This window comes from Onychostoma macrolepis, chromosome 21 (genome assembly GCF_012432095.1).
Source record: "Onychostoma macrolepis isolate SWU-2019 chromosome 21, ASM1243209v1, whole genome shotgun sequence".
Lineage (NCBI taxonomy): Eukaryota > Metazoa > Chordata > Actinopteri > Cypriniformes > Cyprinidae > Onychostoma > Onychostoma macrolepis.
In genome coordinates this window covers 12,663,236-12,691,101 of record NC_081175.1, presented here as the reverse complement: position 1 = coordinate 12,691,101, position 27,866 = coordinate 12,663,236, and the positions used below count along the sequence as shown (strand labels likewise).

The 27,866-nt window shown below is 35.3% G+C and overlaps 1 protein-coding gene across 1 annotated transcript in view; it reads right to left on the bottom strand.

Annotated features, from left to right (window-relative positions):
* Positions 1–27,866, bottom strand: part of nrxn2a (neurexin 2a) — a 386,538-nt gene that overhangs the window by 48,734 nt on the left and 309,938 nt on the right. Inside the window, 1 exon segment of the mRNA XM_058757921.1 lies at positions 9,687–9,868. Coding sequence (XP_058613904.1) covers positions 9,687–9,868 — 182 coding nt within the window.

Sequence of the window (27,866 nt, the reverse complement as noted above, 5' to 3'; positions counted from 1 at the left end):
TCCTTTTTTTAATCACGGCACATCTGTCTAGGGGATACACACCACTAAAAAGAATGATTTCCCTGAGGTGTGCTGCCGCCCCTGGCATCTGTTCCATAGCCAAAGTGCACCTCCACCAGTCAAATATGAGATGGATGGTGCACTGACGGAGCTCTAGAGCTGCTGCACTGAGCCCAGATGAAATGGGCCCATGAAAAATACTGTACCATTGGGCAGTGTTTCCCAACAACTTTTTGACTTAGATATACCCACAGCCCCACAGTAAGACTACAAATGTGTTTCTTTTATTCAACTGCATATTATTTGGCATCATTAATAGTAATTAATAAGCATTATCATTAATATTATTAACTTAATCAAGTGGCTTTCCTACAAACTGATAGTTTAAAAGAATATATTTATAAAATATATATAAAAAAAAAATAATATATATATATATATATATATATATATATGTGTATATATATATATATATATAAACTGTTTATATATTCTTAATTTTTCGTAAAGGCTGGCGAGATTGAATTCAAAAGTAATCAACTGAATAACACCCCTAGAGCAATGAATATAAAATTTGCTGGCAAAATGGGTCTGTGTGAAAATTCTAATAAGAGAGTTAAACTGTTCTTTTGTGCCGTACTCTAGATTCCCTTCCATAGAGTTGGCCTTTGCCACAGGGTGCTTTCTAAAGTTGCTTAATGAAGGAGGCTTACAGTGGGCTGTGATTGACAAAGGCCAATTTAATCTGCCTATTAGTCAAACTCACGGTGGGAGCAGCTAATTATAGTGGGAGTCCTACGTTTTACATTGCAAGAGATCTTTTGTAGCTTTAAATGATGCAAATCAAATTGTCTGAAACATCTCTCTAAGCTTTTGTCTTGTTATACAACAGCTAGTTCCAGTTTCAAAAGTGCTGATATAACAGTTCAACAGCACTGGGACTTTTTTCACTTCTATCACTCTGCTTGTTAGTGTTGATTTCAAGACAGATTGTCAATCTGGGCAATACTGGTGGGGATTTTTTGAGCCATTGAATCATTAATTCAAACCCACCGATTCATTCCATTACCAAAGAAGTAAGTGTCTTTATGAGTGAGTCATTGAATTATTCATTTAACCAATTTGATCTAACACACTAATTCATTCAGGAACAAAAAAGTCACTGTTTACATGAGTGAGTCATTGAATCGTTCATTCAACCTATTCATTCAAACCCACTGATTCATTCATTCAAGAAACAAGTGAGTGGCAACATCCAAAACTGCAAATGTACTTCTTTAGAATAAACAATTACAAGTAATTGTTTAAAAAAGTATGTTCAATATAGTACAGATGTGTGCAGAATGAATGTAATCTAGACATGCTACAGTACATTTGTCATATTGTCATTATCATGTGACCTACCAGCGTTGTTTCACTGCTATTCACAAATCTGTAACCTCATGGGATAGTAAAGTGTCAACTTACGAATATTAGGTACTTTTCAGCTACTGTTGTATGAATAGTGTAAATTCTGACATACTATTCTTTTTACATACTGTAGTGTTTTTTGCCTACTACATAAATGCACCCACTGTCTGTACACTGTACAAAATGCAACTGCACATTTTCCAGTTTACAAAACTTTTTGAGTCTCAAATACTAAAAAAAATGCTATTTTCTTGAAACTACATAAAAGACCTTGTCAGACCAACAAAATTACACCAAATGTTGTCCCAACTAGTCAAAAACAGTTGTCCGAACAAAGCATTTCATATTGTTGAAATGTTGAGGCTTTGTGAGCTCCCAGCATGCATTGCAGCATGAATAAATTATGCAGTTACTGTTATAGGATTGTTTTTTTTTGCTGTTTTCTGACTTAATTTTTTTTTTTAATTGTTGATGTTTTGTTTTTCTGTGATGTAAAGAGCTCATCTTTTTAACATTTGTTGATTGCCACCGTTCCTTAGGTTTGTGTGTCTATTTTTGAGGCCTAGAGAATGTTCAACCACTTATATCCATTTCCTGGATATCTTAGTCTTGTAAGTTGTTTTACAAGCAAAGACAATGTTGTCTACATATTAGACTAAATTATCCATTAAGGTTTGTCATTCGTAAATAAACATAAAAACAATAATAATATTGTGAGTTTAAAAAATATATATAAAATTTTTCTATGAAACAGAATTTTTCTATTAGCAAAATAAGACAAACAGCATTGCATGAACTAACAAATTTACATTGGCTGAACAAAGTATCTTTACTGAGAAGAACTCAAATACTATTGTTGAGAGAACTCAAAAGTCTTACTGCATCAAGTTGCCTTATTTTTTTTTTACGTTTTCTCAACCATTTACTTTTTACAGTGAATTAGTGAGTCATTGAATCATTCATTCAGATGATTTGTTTAATCACACTGACTCATTCAGGTATGAAACAAGTGAGTGAGACATGATTTGTTCACTGACAAAAAGTGATTAATTCAGGAACAAAACACCACTGCTGTGTGTTTCTTAAAGAGAATGGTTCACTCTGCTGTTTTGGAACAGTTCCTGTTGATGGTGCATAAATTCACATCATTACATTAATTACTGGCCATATTATGTTTATAAAATAAGTTACTCAATATTACAATTTTTAAAAACTGAATTCTAGAGTAAAAACATCATATCATATCTAGGGTTGGGTACTGGTAACCGGTATGTACTAGAACCGAATCAGAACGCAGATTTTGATGCCTCATTTCGGTGCCATGCCTGAGCATTGAAAAATTTGTCCTTTGTTTCTCCAAAACGTACGTAAGAAGCAGCATCACCGGCACTGCACATGAAAAATAATTTCCCGACTGAGAAAATGCACATGAACTCAAGTCTGAAAGCTCTAATAATACAAGTCCAACAAATCTTTGTAATAAAGCAAGTGTGCTGTTTTCACATTCCGCCTTGAAAGCACAACTCGGGAAATGAGAGCATCCGAGGAGCATGTGAATGCAGAAATTACACTTGCTCTGACGGCAGCAGGTAGCCTTCATTAACTAGCTAAGCTAAACACGCTTAAATTAAAATGCCTTAAGCTAAAATTCTCTTGTATTCACGTTTTTAAGCCTGTTGTCCAACAAAAAAGAACATTATAACCTTTTTAGTCCACAACTCCAGTTAAATGCTTCCTTTTGTGATCTGATGTAGCATCTTGTCACAGAATGAGGCAGAAAATATGTTCCATAGGCTACTAATACATCGATTAGCAATGGATTATAAATATACTTAATTATTATGAAAATACCAAAGATGGCTTGAATAACACAGATAAACTATACATTGTCGTAGTCGAGTGTTTATTGTATTTGTTTATCATTCAAAAGGTTTATATCTTCTGTTTACTCAGTTACAGCGATAGCAATGCCTTTGTCCATATTGGGGATTTGCTTCATGAGTTCCGCTACTTCTGTGACTGGATATATGGATTTTTTGTGCGAGCCTCTGGCATCCAGTATGAATGAAAAAGACATCATGTGTTTAGTGCTAATGGCCAATCCAATTATTAATTGGTAATTTTTATTTATTTTTATTATAAGTATCGGTTCAGGCACCATTTAGGCACCGGTACCATTTTAAAAGTATCGATTTGGCACCGGTATCGAAAAAAACCCAGAGGATACCCAACCCTAATCATATCACAGTTCAAGAAAATCACGCTTTTGTTCTGAATATCAGCACAGCTGTAATTACCAGTGCCAAATCACAGGAAGTCCAGCAGAATCTCACTATTTGTGTATTGTAATCATGTACCAGTGTAAACAAACAGAAACACATTGGTAAGTACAACAGCAAATGGCCACTGAAGCATCTGCCATCCTGTCTGCGTTCTCTTTTTGATGTCTATGCCAGCTGGCAGAGGGCACCAGGGGCACGAGTTCACCTACCTGGCCGTGCTGATGTCACGACCAGTGGGTCACAGTCTGGGGTGGCATCTACACTCCATTTCAAGCCCCCTCTCCGGGGTCCTAGGTGTTCAGTTAACATGGCCACCAAGACCATAAAGCTCTACTAATCCATCACTCTGTGCCCCTGACAGGTGGGCAGGCGAACCCTGGGGCACTCTCAACACACGATGCCAACAAAATGGAGGAGGCCAGAACCTTGGTTCAGATCAATACGCACCCACCCGGAATACAAAATGAGTCTGCTATTCATTACAAGCCGTAACAACCCCTGGCTCTGTCTCATTCATCAGCCCGGGCTGGTTCTGCTCAGTTATCATCTAACCTCAGAGTCTGTGGCTGAATAAACAATGCTACAAACCCAAGCAACATCATCAGAGAGAGAAAGAGGGATGAGTAGTAGGGGAAAAGAAGTGGGAAAACCCTGAAGTCAGCTGCCAAAGGGCCATCGGGCTCTGCTACGCCCACCGTAGTCAGTCACTCCATACATCTGTCATGCTCACGACCAATTGGATTATCTGTCCTTGGTTGTAATTTACAAGCTCAAGTAAATCCTGCTACATGAAGGACAAATTTTGAGGCGTAAGCTGAGTTGTCTTGAGAGCAGCGTGAAACCTCAGATGCTATTTGCCACGCCTCTCCTTCATAACTCGCCGTTTATGTCTACCATAAAGTTTACAGACTCGTTTTTATATACAACCGAATATTATTTACGACACAAGCCAAATCACAGAGCACTGTAATCAAGGTTGATGCCATCGCCTTGGACCGGCATACTGAGGACAGGGTTTTTGGGTACAGTGTTTCCCAACCTTTTTTTTTTTTTTTTGACAGTCTCATTAGTAAGGCTCAAATATGCTAATAGCCTTCATCAGCATAAACAACAAACTATTAATATTAATGATAAAGAGGTAAGAGGAAAATTTCTGAAAAAAAAGACATTAATGTTTAACTCTGCATTCTAAAATCTGGATAATATCAGGAGATTAATTATGATCAATGCAAACATAATTATGTAATTTTTGGTACATTTAGTAATTAATTTTGTAAACAAAGTGTAGTCACTTATTTTACATTTTTACATGCATAATGTTGTAAATAATCAGTGTTTTGCACAGGCCGATCTTTTGCTTCGATCACCTCATAAGACCTCAGTATATCATCAGAAACCATGAGTATTAAATTTGTGGTGCCTGATATACTTTTTTGACTCTCAAAGTGACGGTAACCATTGACTTTTGTGAATCACCAAGCTTCACAGTTTCAGCTAAAAATCTACTTTACTGTTCTACTGAAGAAAAAAAAGTCATCTAAATCTTGGATGGCCTGAGGGTGAGTAAATTAGCAGCAAATGTTCCTTTTCTGTATCTCTAATATATTTAAAATCACTAAATATCACACACCATAGATTTGACTGATGCAAATTTATAATGTTATAAAATTGCATAAAATTGTACATTTTATTCTTAATTTAAAAATATAATAAACATATTATTTATTAATATTTAGGATTGATATTTATATATTCTTTCCTCAAAAAGGAACTGTGTTCAGAGCTACATGTGTAGCAATACAAAATCCCCATGAGATACAGTACATGTCCCCCATGTTGGGAATCACCATTCTGATAGATACCAACACAGAGAAAAAGCCATCAGAAAGGATGTAAAAAAAATCCTCTACAGATCCATCCTTCAGCCCACAGAATGGGAGGCTCTTGTGCTTTGTGTCTGTGACAAGAGGAAGAAGTTTCTGAAAACAAGCCCCAGTCTGTGTCTGGCAGAGCAGCTGCTCTCAGACTGTTTATGGCTGTGCTGCCATGGAGGCTCACAGTGTGAAAGTCGACAGTTCACGCTGAATTAATTATTCATTCGGAGGAACCTTATTAAAATGCATCTTTTTTTTTTTTTTTTTACTCCCTTGAAATATAATTGCAAGTAATAAGCCAAGAGGTCAACGAGGCATTTACAAGCTTGATCTACCGTCATACTATCTCAGCCCTATGTTGTTTTAATAGGCTAAATTAATATGAAGGGGTATGGTGTTTTCTTCATAAACTGTTCAGCGATTAATGATTCCATCATTTTTTGGGTAATTTTCTCCTATCTGCCTGGGTGGGGGAGGAGGTGTATTCGGATCTTATCAAGGAGAATTGAATGTAAAGACGTAGCTACTATTCATCATTTGATCCATGAATACAGCTTCATATGTCTGGAGCCCCTGAAGCGTTCTCCAAAATGATTCAACTTAAGATTTTTATCCAAGTCAATTTGCATCAGTTTCCCTGTCAGCAGTTCCCCAACTGACTGAATGGAAATGGCAAAGACTACGTCAGTAGCATTGCTCACAAAAAAGCCTCCAGATATAATACATACTAAAGTTTTGTCACAGCAGAAAGAAGGTGTGTTCATGTCATGTTGGAATTACTATAATTACTAGATTCTGGTTTGTAAAAAGCGTTCACACAAGCATACATACCATACAGTTTAATGTAGCTAGCACATAGTTGAATGTCCAACTAAAAATAACCTATAACTTTATTAATGAGCCTCTTGCATAATGACTATTATTTGTAGTACTGTGGCTTTGTCCGTTGATAACTCAAATCACACGGTTTCATTTTTGCGCTAATAGTGTTACCATAAAAATACATAATTCTAAGTCAGAGGATGTGAACAGCCCCGAGTAGAACGTCCAGAGCTGTCATCTAGTAATTATGGTTATTATGACATGGTGTGAACACAGCATGTCTCCACTTTACTTTAAAATTTTAGGATGTCAGTGGTAAGTTTCAGCTCTGTGTCACGTCTAAACTAAATGGAAATCTGGCTCCTAAAGAAGTGGTCCTTTTCCCACATAAGCAATATATATATATATATATATATATATATTAGGGGTGACCCCGAATAGTCGACGATTCGATGCTTCGATTCGAGGAGACTGATTCGACTACCAATCTCACAGTCGAATATTCGCGGGGTGTTATGATCATGCCATTTTGGCAATATGGGGGTGCACAATGTCTGATTTCACATAGAACTACCGGTTTTCTCCCAATAAGTTAATATACAGCCTATTATGATAATGCTGTAAATAAGAATTCTTATAAGCTGTGAATAAATCCAACCACCCCTATAGATTTAAGTTTCACTTTCCATAATCCGTGACCGACAGCGGAGCATCTTGGCGGCAAGGATTTAAAACTTTAACAAGACTCAAACTGACGCAGAGTGAAAGACTGTTTTTTTTCCGATCAGGTAGGATACAAGTGATTTCAAAACATTTCAGCCGGTTTATATATATCGTGTATATATTATTTATCTCGTATAAGATGCATTTGGTTGAGTCGCTGCAGTAAAGTGCTTTATTGAACAGTGATTATCTCTTCAGTGCGCAGCAGGACAAACAACTATGCAGAATATAAATGACTATGACTGGGACTGTCATATACACATAACATTATAATGAGAACACTATTATAATAAAACGCTGTGAATTTTTAGAGTTTAGTTCCCGTGTTTCTGCACGTTGTTGCGTCAAGAACGCGTCCACAAAAGGAGTCCAGAGCCGCGCAGACACGTTCATGCATCGGGCGTTTTGTCCATATAGCCTATAAGTTGTTATATTAACGTTATGTTGTATAAATAATGAAGCGTATTGAGTTAAATCCCATTGATTAAAAACCTGCTATCAAATGCTTCATTCTACTGGTCATTCAGCGCGCGCAGCTCAAAACAGAAATGCAGAACATTAATAACTGTCATATACATAATGTTATAATGAGAGCACTATTGTAAAAAAAATGTTGTGAATTCTTAGGGCTTCGCTGACGTTTAATGTTAACTATCTTTTAATCAAAACATAAAACATTATTCACTCCGTTTGTATCTGTGAGGCGTCCATTACACATTTTCCCTGTGTATTAATGTCAGTATTTATGACGAATGTCTGACTCGACTCTTGGTAATGTATTTTGCCCCGCACCCAAACATATGATTCGACTATCAGTCGACTATCAGCAAGATTCGAAAATTCCGATTCGACTTTGAAAATCCTTAGTCGGGGACACCCTAATATATATATATATATATATATATATATATGAAGAGTTCATTTGCAAAATCCGATAAACGCCACTTAAAAAAAACATGAGCTGAATGCCATGCATTATTCTCCACATATAGCGCGATCTGAACCCTAAACACGTTTTGTCAAAAAAGCCGGTATTGTCCACTTTCAAGACATCGCGAGTTCACATTTTACTGCATTTTCTGTTGTTTTTGAACAGAAGTCGATAAGTCCATTTTAGCGAATCAGCGTGCTGTATTCAGGTCAGGTGACATGGGTACTTTCACTTTTAAAAGACGTGCTAGCTGAGAGGAGTTTCGTCAAAGCTGACTAAAAGTGATCGAGGATGGATAATTTCGATGAACTTGATGAACCTGTGATTTCTTCTTCAGGGTGTAAAGGAAAATAAAAGCTGAAACGTTTTCACGGAACCTTGCAAAAGCAGCACGTTACAATGGTGAGGGAAAAGCTCCGTGTATTGCGTGTAATCACAACCATACAGTCTATGATCACAACAACAACAACGTTTGTCAGGCATTGTCATCTGAAGATTACAAAGATTAAACGAGTGTTTTTTAAACTCTAAAACATGAAATGTGGAGTTATCTGCTTTTGTCAAAAAAACGACTGTTGGAGTTATCTGCTTTTGCTATAAAACAAACTTTTAATATGTAATAAAAACATACTTTCAATGAACTTTAATTTTGTAAATTACCTGTTTTTGTTTAAGTTGTTATTATTACTTAATCAAAACAACCCAACTGCAGTTTGATTGATATTACTTGGAATGCGCAATAAAAAACCGTGAATTCTGAAAAAATAAAATAAAAATGGAGATGAAAATGCAAATGAACTCTTCATATATATATATATATATATATATATATATATATTAGTGCTTTCAAACGATTAATCGTGATTAATCGCATACAAATAAAAGTTTTTGTTTGCATAATATGTGTGTGTATATTTATTATGTTTATATTTATTTAAATTAAATTAAATCAAATCAAAGTTTATTTATAGAGCACTTTTTTAAAACAACAATTGTTTACCAAAGTGCTGTACAAGCATAATCAAGATAAAACTAATTTGACACATAAAAAAAACAAAACAGACATTAACACTGACCAGATACATAAAAAAACTCTCATACTGAGTTAAATACCAGAGTATAAAAATATGTTTTAAGACTGGATTTAAAAACAGCAAGTGTTTGGACGTGCCTAACATATAGAGGAAAGTTATTCCAAAGAACCTCTATATGTTATGTATATATAAATACACATAAATACAGTATATATTTTGAAAATATTTACATGTATTTACATGTCTATATTTATATTCATATAATTTATATTATAAATAAATATGTTTAATATATAAACATCACATATTTTTCTGAAATATATACTTTTATTTTGAATTTGATTAATCACGATTAATCATTTGACAGCACTAATATATGTATGTGTATATATATAATAAAAATAAATTCATTTTAATTATTAAAAATATTATTATTATTGTTGTTATACACCTTTTAGATTTAGTGATAAAGCCAAACTGATCCGAAAACTGGAATAAAAAGACATTAGAGCCATCTGTATGTTAATATAGAGCCTGTGGAGGACTGTAGGACAATAAATAAGGAAATTAAGATGTCTACTAGTGCTTCAAACTGAGCTGTGATACTCACAATGTGCAACTGTAGGTAGTCTCCGAGGCCCTGGCTGCTCTCCACCTGCACCAGGATGGCATCACTCTGCTGGGTGCTGAAGCCCACGGCCAAACGGTCCGCCCTGGTGCTTGGCCGATCATTGGGGGCCCAGGTGTACGTGATGAGTGCTCCTCCTCTCCCAAAAATATATGTGGTCCCAGCTGCCAAATGAAGGAAGACACGTAACATGAGCTAAGGATTCAAAAATGTTTCATGAGACAAAAGAAAATAAAAATGAAAGCGAGATGTGGAGCAGCACAGCAGGAGGGATGCAGCAATGTGAATGTGTGAGGCAAGATGGATGCTAAAGAACCATCTCACATCGCATATTTGCCCTGTGCTCTGCCTCATATGAGATAAAAGCGTCTCTGTCTTTAATAAGTTGCCATCTGTTCTGATGTGCCTTGAATGCTCATTTGCAATGTGTTTCCTTAGTGACAAACGTCATATTCAGGACTGCCATTTCAGAAACAAGCATCCTGCATTGGTTTGGAGCTAAAATGCCTTATTGGCCTTGAAAAGCAAGGCCCTTTTCAGAGCGCATTTCACCAACTTCTTGCCCTCTTGTTCTTCGCCGCATACTTGGGTGCTAATATTTCACTGCGATTGGACATGGCATCGAATCACAGCGGCTGTATAGAAATGAGCATCTGAAATGGAGCCAGTGCCGTGCTGCGTCAGCTTGGTAAGAAACCACCGCAGGGCGGGACGGATGCCCGACATGCTTTAAACTGCCAAGCTATCCGTGCTGAAACAGCCCTAGAGAATGAACCTGGGCAACTGTGTTGACCGATTTGCCAGGGTAAAACGAGAGGTTGTAATGTGAGCTGCCTCACTGTTGAAGCACAATAGCACAGTAATGGGCAAAGGTGAACAAAGTCCAGCTATACTTAATGAACAATGTAGAAAAATACAACAAGAAGGTCCCAGAAACAAGACAAAAAACTATTCAATAGAATCTTTTCCGAGGTATTTTTGCAATTACAGCTGATTCTAATGAATTTCTTTTAAAGGCAGGGTAGGTGATTTGTTTCCAAAACATTTTTTTGTTATGCTGCTTGAAAGTATTTTCACATTCTGATAGCAATTACTAAGTTAAGTGGTCTAAATATTAGGGTTGTAAGGGTATTATCAATATCGTGGTATTGCGATAGCAAAGCGTCTCGATATCATCGTTGTCACATGACGATATGAAACAATAGGTCTTAAATAAGTAATAAAAAGTGTAGTTTTTAAAATATATTTAAACTTCTTTTTCTAACATAAAAGGTCGTTAAAGTGGTCTTTTGGGCCATTATGCTTTGGCTCAGTATCTGTCAAACGAACTAAAACCGAAAGCACAATATGGCTTAATCCCTTCATCAAGTCACCAGTTAGGCTTTATTTTTGCGGCTCACTGAAGCTAGAGATTTCCTTCAAAATAAAAGCTCTACTGCCGTTTTTGTCAAAATAAAAGCTTAAAAGTTCAGAATAAATTGCTGACAGCTAGCGGTTTAAATAAATTCAAAATATCTAATTACCTACTGTAGTGTAAAGCAAAAATAATATACCTATGAAATATCAATTTTCATTTATATTACAGTGCAACTGTTTTACAATATATGGCTATTACTGTCATTGGAATAACAATAATATAAATTTGTTGTTACTATTATTATATTATAATTTGTTTGGCTTCCTAAAACACCAGTGTGAATGTAATTTAGACAGAGACAGTATATCACAACTAAAAAGAGGGTTGAGTCCCCTTTAAAGTTCAGAAAATGAAAGGTGTTATTACCGTAATATTATGCGCTTTGTACTGTAATGAGACATGATGTAATCTGACAGCTTTGCACTCAACAATCCACCAACAGCCTCTCTCATCATTTCGCTGGTTATTCTCTGGTCTGCCTGTGCGTGGTTATGTGTTTTGGAGGAGTCGTGGCTTTGGAGAGTGATTTGGAGGGAGGGTGGAGTCTTATGCTTTCAAAGCTTTTCAGAAATCGCTTACCCTACCTTTAAACGTTTGAGAACAAAAAAAAAAAATTATAATAATATAATATTATATATCCATAAACACAGGTGTCCTACACTTTTAGAAAAATGGTACACAAGTATCCCAAATACTTTCCATCTTAACAGACTCCTTACCAGTTCATTTTTGTTTGTTTTGTCCTTTCCTATTCATCCCAGTGGTCAGGGTTTTATACTGACGCATGTTGGCCAGCTACATACATCAAATGAAATGGATGTTTTTGGATTTAATGGCAACATATTTTGCGAGTTGTTGTTGGTTTGTAATGGCTCACAAGGACTGGATGCTGCATTGCGGTGGTCTGTCATAATTTTTTCTTGTGTGCATCTGTTTTTAAGGTGTGTTGCTTTCTTTCTGGACTTCATCCTGGACTATGCTATACTCTTTCGATGTTATTATTTGTTTTTAATATGCATTTTGTGTTTGAAGTTATTTTGTTATTCTTGCCTTTTCCCCCTAGATGCACTTTTATGTTTTTTTCATCAAAACAGTGCAATATAAAGTAAAATATAAATTTTTATTTTATATGTGTATAGACACATATAAAATATTTTATTATTTTATAAATTTTATAATTTTATAATATATTTTAAATGTGCTACTGTGTATAGTACTGTGCTACTGTGTATAGACCGCCAGGGCCATATACAGATTTTCTAAAAGAATTTGCAGATTTCCTCTCAGACTTATTGGTTAATGTTGATAAAGCACTAATTGTCAGAGATTTCAACATTCACGTTGATAATACAACTGATGCATTAGGACTTGCGTTTTCTGACCTAATAAACTCTTTTGGAATCAAGCAAAACGTCACCGGGCTCACTCATCGTTTTAATCATACACTAGATTTAATTATATCACATGGAATTGATCTTACTGATATAGATATCATACCTCAAATTGATGATGTTACTGACCATTTCCTTGTATCGTGCATGCTGCGTATTACTGATATTAACTATATGGCTCTGTGTTATCATCTGGGCAGAACTATTGTTCCAGCCACTAAAGACACATTCACAAATAACCTGCCTGATTCATCTCAACTGCTCTGTGTACCTATAAATACACATGAACTAGACAAAATGACTAGTAACATGGGCACTATCTTCTCTAATACATTAGAAGCTGTTGCCCCCATCAAATTGAAAAAGGTTAGAGAAAAACGTACTGCGCCATGGTACAACAGTTATACCCATTCTCTCAAAAAAGAAACTCGTAATCTTGAGCACAAATGGAGAAAAACTAACTTGGAAGTTTTTAGAATTGCGTGGAAAAACAGTATGTCCAGCTATAGACAGGCTTTAAAAGCTGCCAGGGCAGAGCATATCCGCAAACTCATAGAAAATAACCAAAACAATCCAAGGTTTTTATTTAGCACAGTGGCTAGACTAACAAATAACCAGATGCCACCCGATCTAAATATTCCCTCACAGTTTAATAGTAATGACTTTATGGATTTATTCACTGATAAAATAGATAACATCAGAAATACAATAACAAATGTAGATTCTATGGCGTCTAGTCCTTCAGCTTCATTCATCGCACCCAAAGAAAACTGCAGTGCTTTACAACTATAGGACAGGAAGAGCTAAATAAACTTATCACTGCATCTAAACCAACAACATGTCTATTAGATCCTGCACCCACTAAATTACTGAAAGAGTTGTTACCTGTAGCAGAAGAACTGCTTCTCAATATTATTAATGCATCATTATCTTTAGGTCACGTCCCAAAACCATTCAAGCTGGTGGTTATTAAGCCTCTTATTAAGAAACCACAACTAGATCCTAGTGAACTGGCAAATTACAGACCCATTTCAAATCTTCTGTTTATGTCTAAAATTTTAGAAAAGTTGTGTCTGCTCAATTGTGCTCCTTCTTGCTAAAAAAATGATCTCTGTGAAGAATGTCAGGTTTCAGGCCCCATCACAGCACTGAAAGTGCACTTGTTAAAATTACAAATGACTTGCTTCTTGCGTCAGACCAAGGCTGCATCTCATTACTAGTTTTACTTGATCTTAGTGCTGCGTTCAACACTATAGATCATGACATACTCATCGATTACAAAACTATACGGGTATTCAAGGGCAGGCTTTAAAATGGTTTAGATCCTACCTGTCAGATCGCTACCACTTTGTTTATTTAAACGGGGAGTCATCTCAATTATCACCAGTAAAGTATGGAGTACCACAAGGATCTGTCCTAGGTCCTCTGCTATTTTCAATATACATGTTGCCCCTTGGTAATATTATTAGAAAATATGGGATTAGTTTCCATTGTTATGCTGATGGTACTCAACTATATATCTCAACAAGACCAGATGAAACTTCTACATTATCTAAGCTCACAGAGTGTGTTAAAAATGTAAAAGATTGGATGACCAATAATTTTCTCCTATTAAATTCAGATAAGACAGAGATATTACTTATTAACAGTACACAGAATCTCTTGGATTACAATTTGCAACTAGACGGATGTACTGTTACTTCCTCTACAGTCAAAAATCTGTGTGTTATATTAGACAGCAACCTGTCTTTTGAAAATCATATTTCCAATGTTACAAAAACAGCATTCTTCCATCTTAGAAACATTGCCAAGCTACGAAACATGTTACCTGTTTCCGATGCAGAAAAGCTAATTCATGCATTAATGACCTCTAGACTGAACTATTGTAATGCACTGGTAGCTGGTTGTCCTGCATCTTCAATAAACAAGCTACAGGTAGTGCAAAATGCAGCGGCTAAAGTCCTTACCAGGTCAAGAAAATATGATCATATTACCCCAATTTTACAGTCTCTGCACTGGCTCCCTATTAAGTTCCGTATCACTTACAAAATATTATTACTTGCCTATAAGGCCCTAAATGGTTTAGCTCCTGCATACCTAACTAGTCTTCTACCATGCTATAATCCAACCCGCTCCCTAAGGTTGCAAAACTCTGGACTTTTGGTAGTACCTAGGATAGTAAAGTTCACTAAAGGAGGTAGAGCTTTTTCCACATTTGGCTCCCAAACTCTGGAATAGAACTAGAACTTTTGATTTTAATAATGTATTTAAATTAACACTAAGATTAATAAATGCTCTAGATATATTGCTCACTGTTTAATCGTTTAGCTTCAGAAGGCCTTTATTAACACCCCGGAGCCGTGTGGAGTAATTTTATGGTGGATGGATAATTTTTTTCTTCAAATTCAGGAACAGGGGCACCATTCATTGCAATTATACAGATTGGAAAAGACAGGACAACGTCAAATATACCTCCGAATGTGTTCATCTGAAAGAGGAATGTCAGACATGCCTAGGAATAGGATGCCCTGGGGGTGAGTAAATCTTGGACTAATTTTCATTTATTACTGATATTGACCAATAAAACCTTATTGTAAATTGTTACCAAAACTTTAATCGAATTTCCAAAACAACAAGCAAGAATTTTTTTTTTTTAAGCAGAAAATTGGAAAAAACTGCTTGTGCTATTTTTCTCGTTTGTGCTACGCATTTTGTTATCTAATGAAATAACTTCCACACAGTCTGTTCTGGAGTTGCAAAGCACCTCTAACATTATTTAAAAGCTCTTCAAACATCTGTCAGGTGCTTTCCGTTTTTCACGCTCGACACTCGGCATCTGCTGTAAGGCCAGATATTTGTTCATCATTGGTACATTGAGACGAGGGTTTTCTTGAACGCCCTCCCAACTGATTAATGATTTGCTAAATGACTGACCTCCCACTTTCCCCTCAAATCTCACCTAAATACCTGGATGCCAAAGTGGAGCCACCTGTCATTCCTGGCGCTTGTGGTCGTCTAAATGAGCAAACAGAGGAGGTGTGGGGAATGTAATTAAGTGTTCTGGCGAGTGGTCCCCTAGGCGGGATGTGGGTTACAGAGTGCTGAACACCTGCTCATGAAAGCTGCTAACTAACTTGTTGAGTTTGGGCCGCCTCGCATCACAACAACTGTTTGAGCCGCTGAAATATGAGGAACGGTTATAATGAAATACTAAAACACATGGGATCAATCAGGCCTATTCATTTAATTGGAGCTAAAGTGTCTGTTGTCAGCAGGGTCCAGAATTACCACTTGCCAAGCGCCGAATGAAAGTAAAATTCTGTATTTGCTATTAAGTCAATTAAAACTGGTTGCCAGTAATTTAATTCAGAACTGCAACATAATATAAAGTTTAAATCAAATTATAATAATGATAGTCTGACCCTCACTGATGTAAGCAGCATGTAATTCAAATGAAAGACAAACAAACCGCCTACCTACTTTCTTTTACGTCAACGGAAAATTTTGAGTTCATCTACAATGCCTGATTTTTTTCTTCCATGACACACGTGGAATATTTCTCACATTAATCCAGCTAGACAAAAATATCAGGAACAAAGCCACAATGTGTCTTGACATTTGTGACAGGCGCAGTTTCATTGAGAGACAGATACTGACTCATCTCATATTATTCTAGTAAAAACAGCTCAATAAGTCCAGCGTCAAAGAGATTTAAATATATATCTTTTTAATAAGAAATGATCCAAAATATAGTTTTGTGGCGGTTAAGGAATATTTATGGTTGGGAATTTCTCAATTTGCTCACCATTGGCAGTTGGGTTGTATAGTGAACCTACTTAGCTACATAAACCATATAGCGTCTAGACAACCCATGTGACTGCATTGGCCCAAGGACGTTTTTTTATGGGACGTTTAGCCTGACGCTTCACAGCAGAGGTGAAACTTAACCACTGCTATCATGATGCAATCAGAAAGTGTATAAAGTCCCCAAAACAGAATTGATTTCCTCACTCACAAGGAATAAGAATTTATTGGCTTGGTTATTTTCTAAATGTTGGAATCTGATTCCACTCTATATCATTTTAGGGTTGTGCTAAACAAATCAATATCACTTCACGTAGGCCTCTGATAATGTTGTCTGCCTTAGATTGGTTATGACCTATACTCATTTATCTGCCCTTGAAAATTATGACATACAACCATTCATAGCCTTTTCTATAGATGAAAGAAAGGATCCTTGTTTTTGCAAATAAACATTTGCCCAAGAAAAGAGGATGATGATATGGTACATTTAAGCCGTTACTGGGCACTCAAAATATTTCTATTACTCCACAATGGCTCTTTGTCAGGCTTTAGTGTACTGGAACAAGCGAGGGCCAGTGCATTAAGTTCCTGATAGGTTAAGCATTTGTAAACAGTGTTTAATTCAATAAACACACTGAATGAACTGTCCACACACACCGTCTTTGGGGGGGGGGAAGTCTTGGAGGCAAAAATTCAATTTTCTTGCTTCAGTTACTCCCTGTAATTCAACTAAAAAGACTTGTGTGTATTGAGCAAGATAAAACCATTTCCTGAGCCGTGTGCCATTTAAAACTACCAATCACAAAACAACTTTTATAATCCGGACTGTATGAAACAGGAATTCTGGGCAGGATATATTAAAGTGCTTGTCCCTTTGTTAGGCTGTTGCTGTCACAGACACGAATCACGGTTTGCTTGCTATCGTTTTAAAAGTGGTATTAGGGAGAATTTGATTGGACAAAAATGTAAGACTATATTTTTATATATAAATTCAAAAACATAATATGAATATGAATAAAAAATCTAAATTTAGAATCTTTTAGCTTAGAATAGAATAACAATTTTTTCTCTCAAATCTTAGAACTTTTTTTGCCTAGAGGTTCTGACTAAATGTTATTTACTATATTTAAAAATGCAATAAACAAAAAGCAGGAAATATGTGAGTGAAAATATGCAAATATGTACAGAAATACATAAAAAAAATTAAGATATGTGCCTGACCTACTTAAAGAAAAAACAGAGTGATGACTAACCTGAAGAAAAAGACTAAACATTACTGATATGTATAAAATGACTTAGTTCTTAGTTTTATTAATTTAAACACCCCCACACACATTTTTTCCTCTTTAGTCCATTGTATATATATTTAATAGACTAAACTTTCAAATGGTGTTTAATCTATCCCTGATGAGATTTGAAACTGCGTGATCCATCTTTTCTTTTGCTTCTACGATTAATAAACATTCCACAAGTTTTCTTATGGTAATATCACAACTCAAAACCCCGTGGGATAAAAAGCAAACACATAATAACAAAAATAAATGAAAAAAAAAAAAATTTTTTGACTACATCACCTCCCCAATGAACAGTTGAGCAAAGTGATTTATTCTCGCTCTTTTCATGCAGCTCCGAAACGGGTTTTACATGTTTCTTCTTTTCAACAAGGCAAACAACAATCTCCAATAAAGCGTTGGGATTGGATTTCACTGAGAGCCCCTGTGAGATGCTGTGATTAGATAAGCTCTATGTATGGAGGCTAAAGGGAAGTGAGTTAGGAGCAGTGCAGTTATTTGCTGTGTGTTCCCAGATGCCCACAGATGGAGGGATATTGGAATCATGTCCACTGGATCATATGTGTACAGGCTCAGTCCTTCTGGACCTAAGATTCCTCACAGTTCTGGGAATCAAAGTCAGCATTCTATACCGACACAAAAATGAAAATGAGGAAAACTATACAACGCTCCAGAGATATTTGTGCAAGATTTCACATTTCTTGAAGTAATTAAGTGATGCTGCAGTAATGTATTAATGAGCATTACTGCAGCAAGGATTATAGCACAGAATAATAATGAAAGAACTAGCTCATTTTCCATTGTCTTTATGCTAGTAGAGGTAGACTACTATGTACTTCAAAAGAACAATTTTATATACTTGGCTTCATGACATTTTAATTTGAATTGTTGTTATCTACTTTATATTAACATTTCACTTCAAAAATTAATGTTTTTGACAGCATATTAGTTTTTGTTGTGGTATCAAAGGCTTCTAAATATAGAATAGAAAGTAATTAAGGGGGGGAAAAAGAAAATAATAAAAGATAAATGAATCTTTCCTCTCTGGATGTGGACTGTATGCCAAAAACAAACCAGCTGCCGCTTTTGGGACGACTAGAACATTTTTGTTAGATCCATCCCAAGTATTTTTTTCTATGGATTCAGTTCAACAGCTTTGCACTGTTTTTCTTTCGTTGGGTGTTTAACTGCAATAGTATTGCCAGAATGATCCATCCAGCTCAGCAGTTAGAAAACTCCTAAATATTTTTGTAGAAACCATGATACATTTTCTTCAGGATTTTTTGAGGACTAGAAAGTTTTTATTTCAAATAATATGAACATTAAATGTCTTGGGTAACAGTTCAGTATAGGGACCAATTCTCATTAACTAGTTGCTTATTAGCATTCCTATTAATACTATAATGGTTTGTCAATAGCGAGAACTGGACCTTAAAATAAAGTGTGACCATGTCTTGACTGTCACTTTTGATCAATTTAATGCATCCTTGCTCAATAAAAGTATATATATTTTTTTATCTTAATGGTAGGTTTGAATGGTAGTATATCGCAAGTTTTCATAAAAATATTGAGCAGCACAATTGTGATAACATTGATAATAATAAGAAATGTGTCTTGATTACCAAATCTGAAGGAGTAATGATGCTGAATTATTCCAAACATTTGGCTGCAGGTTTAGGCCAAAGACTTTGAAGTATTGAATATGGTCATTTACTTGAACCAACTTATTTAAATATTTAAATATAGATCAGAAATGAACCTTTGTATTAACCTAATATTTTAATCAAGCATAGCATAATTAGCCCAGACTCTATGAAACACGTACTCATCTTTAGCGTTTGGAGAGTGATTAACCTTTTGGATAAGTTTGCCTGCCAGTCAGGGCGCTGCGCTCATCAAGGTAAATGTGAACACCCATCATTTGCGGTTCATTAAGTCCACGCATTCAGCCAAACCCAGACGCTTCTGACAACTCAAATCACTTGCAGCACCTCCTACAGAAACCAAGTTTAAGTCTCTCTTGTTTCAGTGGTGCAGAAAAACAGAACCATATAACATTAGTTTACATCAGATTTAACTCCCTGTTGGCATGAACAAATATTGTGGTAACAATACTACAATACGCTATAAAAAAACTGAGCAGACACGTTATTTCCAGCAGTTACAATGCAAAATCTGCAAAGGAACCGACGCAGTCTACTTAGCATTCTTTGCAGACACTCACATGTTTTGCAACACAATATTTGCTTCTCTCCCACAAAACCATTCCATGGGTGCCAGGGTGTATTAACCTCCTACATTACGCAGGATAAACCACACCGGATTTACACTTATTTTCCCACAGTGTGGAAGAAGACTTTGAGACTTGATAAGCAAGCTCTGCGGGCTAAGAACATCCTGCACATTTCAAACAGGAGCAGCAAATATAACAGTCTGCAGCAAAATTAAAATAAGACTAGGGATGCGAGAACAACCAAATAAGATCTAAATACTAAATAAGTCCTGTTAGCATTATTGTGGGGTCTGTTAATAGCGACAATGCTATTTACAGTATAAAAAAGCAATCTGAAAAGCCGGGCATGCAAGATTTAATTGAAACCACAGGATCTGGAATACATTTTTTATGGGTTGTTTTCCAAAGCTGCAAATGAAATTCATTTTATGGTGTGGACCAATAATAACACTCTGGGCTCTCAGCCATAACCACAAATAAGCTACACGACATTTGAAAGAATAAATATGAAAAAAAATATTAACTTTTTTTTCCTGTAGGCATTTTCTGATGTCTAATCACAAAGGAAGCAAACAAATTAGCAGAACTTACTTTCACCTGAGCATTAGTGTTTTATCGAAGAACTTCTCTAGATTACAACATTACCTTGGTTAATCAAATCTAAATGGGTTTTTAAGTTGACAGTGTGGATGGAAATCAAATGAAGACTTGTACCCTGCAGTCAGGCTAAATGCATAGCGCTGAAATATTAGTAATTTCCTGTAATTGCGGAAACCTGGCAGTGAATTACTCTCAGTGTGAGACGCTTCAACGAGGGACTGGACTTCCCTCTGAGAGGCGTTTATAAAGTTGCAGGCATCCAATTTGATATTTCAAACTGTCGCACAATTCTGACTTAAAGATGGTTTACAATTTATACTAATGTGAAATCTCAGGTGGATTTCCATCAGATAAAGGTGCAGTATGTCTTTTTTTTTGGATGCTACAAAGCTTCAATTTTGGGTTTTAATCAAAGAAAACTATGTTGATTCCCTCAAGCAATTTTAACACTGCATCTCTATGGCACTATTCTGACCAGCAACAGTAACTCAACCAATGGCGCGAGTTGGGGGCGTGGCTATCTTTTTTACTGTCTACTATCTATTTGGGCTAAATCTGTTTCAAAGTCATTATTTCATTTGATTATGCTAGTGGTACCAAAATTACATCCTTTACACTTAGACTGGCAAATATAATAAGAAAATACAAGCCCTACCTTGTTTACAGAGGTGTTTTCTTTATAAGGTGATATGAAATTTATAGTATTCATTCACTATTTTTGTAACGGAGGCAGTGCGACACCTTTAAGCTTCACCTTAGACAATAAGGTTTTTGAAAAAAAAAAAAAAAACTTGTCTGGCTCATTGATGCTTTGCAAAAAGAAATGTGTCAAGCGTCGCAGCTGTCAACTCTGTCACTTTAGCTGCAAGTTCAGAAGAAGATATTTAGTGACTAAAATAAAAATGTTTTGCTATGGAATCAAGGAAATGCTTGCTAAAAAGTGAAACGAGGGGTCAGATTAAGCGTTATAACTCGCATATCTACCAGGAATGAGTAAATGCTACTGTAAACAGTTGAGTCTCTTGAGGTTTCTGATATACTGCTTTGCTGCAGAACTGTAAGCCATATAACTTATTAAACCTCAAGATCCAGGGTGTCCTATTTTTGTTGGCAGCTTCAATAAACAAATCAGTGCATTCCCACTAGGGCTCTGTACGTGCACCAGAACCCCCCACCCTCAATTCACAACACAGTCACAAACCCGTCAGAACTCCATGTGCAATGAAAGGACAGATAGTAAATGCAGTATTTTATTAAAAAGACCAGGAAGGGTAGCTGAATAACTGATGTGAAGATTATAAGCACCTTTCTTTTTTTAAATAAATAAATAAACATATCACGTATGTTTAAAAAAAGGTGAAAATGAACTCTAACACCTTAGATTGCACGTATAACAGATTTAAATCACTTATGAGATGCCAACCTGCCAAATAAGTTTGACTGATAATCACTAGGGATTTGCAAATATACATATTTTCATAACATTTTTCGTCACACGGTTATCTGAATTACTATTTGAATGACTACCATTGTTTTCTCTATTCAGATGCATTTCTTAATGGGACAGTTCACCCTAAAATAAAAGGAATAGTCTTTTGTTTTTCGGTAACTGAAAATATTTGGCCAATATTCTTCAAATTATCTTCTTTTGTGTTCCACAGAAAAAGAAAAAATGACATGAGGGTGTGTGTATAATGACTGAATTTTCATTTTAGGGTGAATGACTGTACTGTATCTCTTTAAGAGGCATTGCTTATGTTCAAAAACAGTTATTGGTGTGCAACCACATGGAACAGAATATTTATTCATTCTTAAAGCTGAAGTTTTAAATTTGACATTTCGTCTTTAAAATGCACTTATTGCATGAGGCAACACAATGCCAAGGAAAGGCAGATAAGTGTAATTGCCTGTATCAGTGTGTAGACTAACATTTCAAAATTACCTATACGTTTTTATTGTACAAAACTATCATAATCTATACTAATAGTGTTTTGACATCTGTAGCAATGTTAATGTTGCAGTGGTGCTACACAGGGAATGAATTTAGAGATGCACATTCACATTACGGGTAACATTTTATGATAAGGTCCCATTAGTTCAAGTTATTTAATGCATTACCTAATATTAACAATGAGCAATACATTTGTAAGAGTATTTATTAATCTAATAACAGTATATATTAATCAGGTGCATTAAATAATATAGACAGATACAACCTTTGATTTTAATAATGCTGAAATTAACATTAAGCAAGACTAATAAATAGTATTTTATTTATATTATATATATTTAGAAACGGTTTCTCTAAATGCATCCCCTTCAATGCACGACTGCACAAAATATTATAGCTAAAGCCAACATTAGAAAATAAAAATCTACATAAACTAGTCATGCGCACTAATCCAGTATAGAGGGCGACTGGTACTACTACTACTACTGCAATTGATGTTTTGTGATCTTCATGAATATTTTGTTAGTGGCATTCTGCAAGTAGATTTTCTTCATAAACCTAATAGAGTCTGAAAAGAAGAGGTGTGGAGGAAGAGCATATGTCCTATGAAAGCATAACATTAACACTCGATTCCCTTAAAAATCTCATTTAGCCATCAGTTAGCGATGCTTTCCAGCTTAAATGGGTTGTGAATCCAAAGTGATTTCTGCAATAAAACACGCTAACAATATACACCATCACACAGCTGATGCACTTCCCAAGATTAATGAACACTGCCGTTTTCAGGAAACCGAGAAACACACACAAATGCAACATCAGAAATCTCTGTGTGGCTCTAAGAATGTAGCATACGATAGCATACATGAAATGTCTATATTGAAATAAATGACATTCTGCACATATTCCTATTAAGAATATTCTGTGTCTGACCTATTAGCTTACCTTTATCTCTATGAAAAGAGGTATAAGTGGGAATATACTCTTGAATATAAACTAATTTATAAAAATGAAAGACTCGGTATTCTCATTAACACGAAACAAAGCACTTCTAATGATATTTGGTAATATCTGAAAAGAAAAGGAAGAACTGACAACCTTTCATGGAGGTAAAAGCTTATTTGGAATAATACAAGTTTCTTAAAGAAGTGCTATATTAGAGATGAGACAGTTGCAGGCATAGAAACCCAATTCAGAGAACATTTAAAGAGCTCTACAGATGTCAGCTCAATAACGCTCCGGTCTCTCCAAAAGACTCACTGGCAGACAACCCTGAAATGTCCTGTAATCAGCCCTGACACCCATTTAAAGGCCAGAGGAAGAGAGAGTTGGTGAATAGAGGAACGATATAAGGTCTTAGTAAATCATAAGAGCTTAGTAAATCATAATGTAATGCAAAATAATTGGACGGAATCATTTAGGAATAAGTACAACATAGAATTGATATCACATTTAATCTGTCTTGTTGCTATTTGATTAAACAGGCCTTTGTCATGCAAGTGAATAAAGCAGTGCTGGCATACGCTGTTGTTAAACCCTGTTAGAGCTCCGGGAGCTCGTATTTATTTGCCATTGAGCATTTGGTTTCATGCTGTACATAATTATTTATGGTATCAAAGCAGAGACTCTGCCTCCAGCTAAAGCTAAGATATTAAAACTTACATATTTCACACACTTAGAGAGCATGGATAATGATGACTTGTGAATGTGAATATCCAATTATTGTTGCAGGCCCAAAAATAAATTAATAAATAAATAATAATAAACAAAACAAAACAAAACAATTTATTTTTACATCCACTTGCTGGATAATTAAATTTATTATATATGTTACTTGTTATAATTTCATCTGCCTTAAGTTTTAGCTCACATCTTTTTTTTTTTTTAATTAAAATTTTACGAGTAGTTATATATAAAATATTTTATATCTTTATTTAATTAAATACACACTCTATTAGAAAGAAAGAAATATTTTTAAACGTCTTTTTGTAAAGCTTGAGATCTTGTATACTGAAATTACTATTATAATTCCTTTATATAAATGTGTAAATATAATTACAGTTACCATTATCAGAGTGCATGACCAAAGCAGAATTACAATGCTTTAAAGTGAGTACAAGAAATGGTGCATAAAAAGTGTATATCATAATAAAAATAACCACATCCACATTCATGAATATGTAAAGAAAGCATGTAATTCTCTTACCTTTAATTTAGTAGCAGAAATCACAGCAGGACACCACATGAAAGAAAAGAAGAGAGAGACAGAGAGAAACATTTAGCTCAGAGTGAAAATACTGAATATAATCTCAATGTTAAGCTGTATTCAAAGTAAATAAATTATACATTTATACATACAATCCTTTTTTTCATCCTAAGTTCAAAACACAGGCAACTGATTTATCACTGTTAAAAATGGTCAAATTAAACATCAGGTAACAGTAAACACCCATGTTTACCCTTTTTCAAATCTGTCACCTTACAAAGGTTACTAAATTAAACATGAAATCAAATGAAGGTGGATGCATGAGCCTGTATTAATAAGAAAAAATGTAAACACCTTACAGCACAGTAACAGTCTCATGAGAAGTATTTTATTGCACTCTTTTTTCCAAGACTCGAATGAGATCAAATGGGATGATTTAATTAATGCACATAATTATTAAACATGTTATTATAAATGATAAGACCTTCTGTGTTCACCCAACCCTTGAAGCAACTAAGAAAAGAGGAAAAAAGTGTGTGCAGAAGTGTCTGTGTGCGTCTATATGGAAAAGTGCAAATTAGAGGTCTTTTTCCACAAGTCTAAATATGCATTTCAATAAAGGCTTCCTGGGCTGTTGAAGGTGTTATTTGTTTCAGCTGATGTTGCGTTTTTGTGCCGTGCTGTGTTTCCTAAATGGGTCATCCAAAACAGAAGAGGGGAGGAGCATGGCGTCGTCTTCTCCCCCGCCCACTCTGTTTTCTCTCTCTCTCTCTTCTGATATACAGAGCTAATTAGGCATCCCAGCTCAACTTCTCCACAGAGTCTTCTGTGTACTGCCTTGTTCATCTCTATCCAGCTCAGTCATGAATAATTACTCTTTTTCTGGGATCTCCAGCCCTGCTTGACGGCAAGGGCGGAGACGCAGCCAATGAGCTTACCGAGTTTCTTAAAAAAATCTCCACCCTCTCTCTGCAGTGAAGCTGTGAGTTTTCATCATGTCATTTTAACACACTCACACACACACACACACACACAATGTCCATCTAACAGGTCTTTTGTTCACTTCCTGCGTCAACCTAAAAACATACATCTTGCTTTGAACGCCACTCTTAGAGAGCTGCTTAGACTGTGACGCTGTCTCTGCTGTCAAAACAAGCCTGGGATGCCGAACATCTTAAATAAAGAAGCGAGGCTTCAGCCAGAACAGGTTGTTCATAGTGGTTTGCAGGTCGGCCCCCGCTGTGGTTCAGAAAACAGAGTTGTCAGCGCAACGTTGCCTTTTTCGTTTTCATGGGACACATTGCTGTCCAGTGCTGTTGTTCACCATCAACATATTTACCTGATTTCCACAGCAAAAGCCATCTGAGGCACAGTCTAATTTGATTTTGAATCAGACACATAGGGATGAAACCAAATCTGAAAGTTCTTTAAATTCAGCCTTTGTTTTTAAAAACACTAAATGCTAATTTCTCTTAATATTTCAATAGCATTATATTTTTGTGGTGGTCAGTGTTGGGGAGTAACTAGTTACATGTAACAGAATTACGTATTTTAATCCAATCTGTTGCAGTTACTGAGTAAAAAGGTAACACTTTATTTTAAGGTGTCCTTGTTACACGTTACATGTACTTACTGTTATAATAACAATACCCTAATCCTAACCCTAACCATTCAGTAAGTACATGTAGTTAATTAATATTACTCAGTACTTAAATGTATAATTACACTGTAACAGGGACACCTTAAAATAAAGTGTAACCAGAAAAAAAATTAAAATAAGTATTACAGTTACTTCTGAAAAGGATTTGAAAGGGGGTTACATCTGAATATTTTCACACACATACGCAGATTTGATTGATTTATTTTCCAAATTGCATTGACTGCTCTAAAATATGAGACACCAATGTTTTCCCAAAATCTTCCCAACACTGACAACAACACAGATTGCTTTTACATGAAGATATGAGGACTAGACAATGCACATAGTAACTGAACACATTACTTAATAAAACTTCAGGCATATTTATGTTCCAGGGACTGCAAACATATTAACATTTTGCTTATTGTTAAATGAAGGTCAAACTATTTACTGTACCATTTATATTTACTAGTTTTCATGTGCCTTTCAGGTATAGAATACATTGTATCATTTTTTTCCCTAGACCCTGACTTCAATTCCATTTTAACCATCTTAAAATATGAAAATTCAACACAGAAATATGTTTATATATTTAGAACTATTATCTTCTAAACAAAAAGTAAAATAAACAATCAACTTCCATATTTATTGTTTGCAAAGATATCTATCAATTTTTACATCACGGCTGTCCCACAGTTCTGGCCTCATTAACATCTTCCCCTAAAAAGTATTTTTCAAAGAAAAATCATGATAAATATAACTTGTAAATGAATATTTGGTAACACTTTACAACAGGTGTAGCTGAACAGATAGCTAAACTAACAATGGCAAAATACTTGTAAAGTATTTATTAATCTTAGTGAATTTAATAAGATTTACTAATACATTATTAAAATCAAAAGTTGCATTTTTATTAACAAACATACACAGTGTAACAAATGTATCGCTGATGGCTTAAATGAATGAATGAATGAATTAAAAGTTAACTAATGGAACCTTATTGTAAAGTGTTACCAAATATTCTTATTGTGCATTTTTTCTAATCACACTGTACAGTAATTTTATAAAATCATGAAAAAAAAATGTGGAATTATGTGTTTGTTATACATAAATGCTATGGAATTAGCCTTTGCAAGACAAAGGAGTCAGTCATTATATTGCAAAAATGCACAAAATGTCATTTCCATAAGCACAGAATGCTAAAAAACACAAAACATCAGTTGAGATGTGGTGGAAATGACACTCTGGTTTTGATGACTTTCAGAATACATGACAAAATGTGTGTTTCGAGAGCGTTGCGTGTCACATTAACTGTAAATGCAACTTCTCCATCAAAACGTCATCCATCCTCATTAACATTTACATTAGACTGAACTAAATCTGAATCACTCCACACTTCTTTTTAAATGATATAATGGCTTCTGTTCACGTTTTCTCTTTTAGGGCAAAAACTGAAAATGCCATTTTATGGCATTCCCTTCCAGAACGTTTTTCAGTGGCTGAATTTCTAGCACATCCCTCATATTATTGCAAAACATTACATGTTTTTAAGCCCCCTCTTATTGCACACAGATGTGTTTTAATAGCCGCACAGTGTGGGTGTCACAGGATGTGCCCTTCTCGGCCACCCTA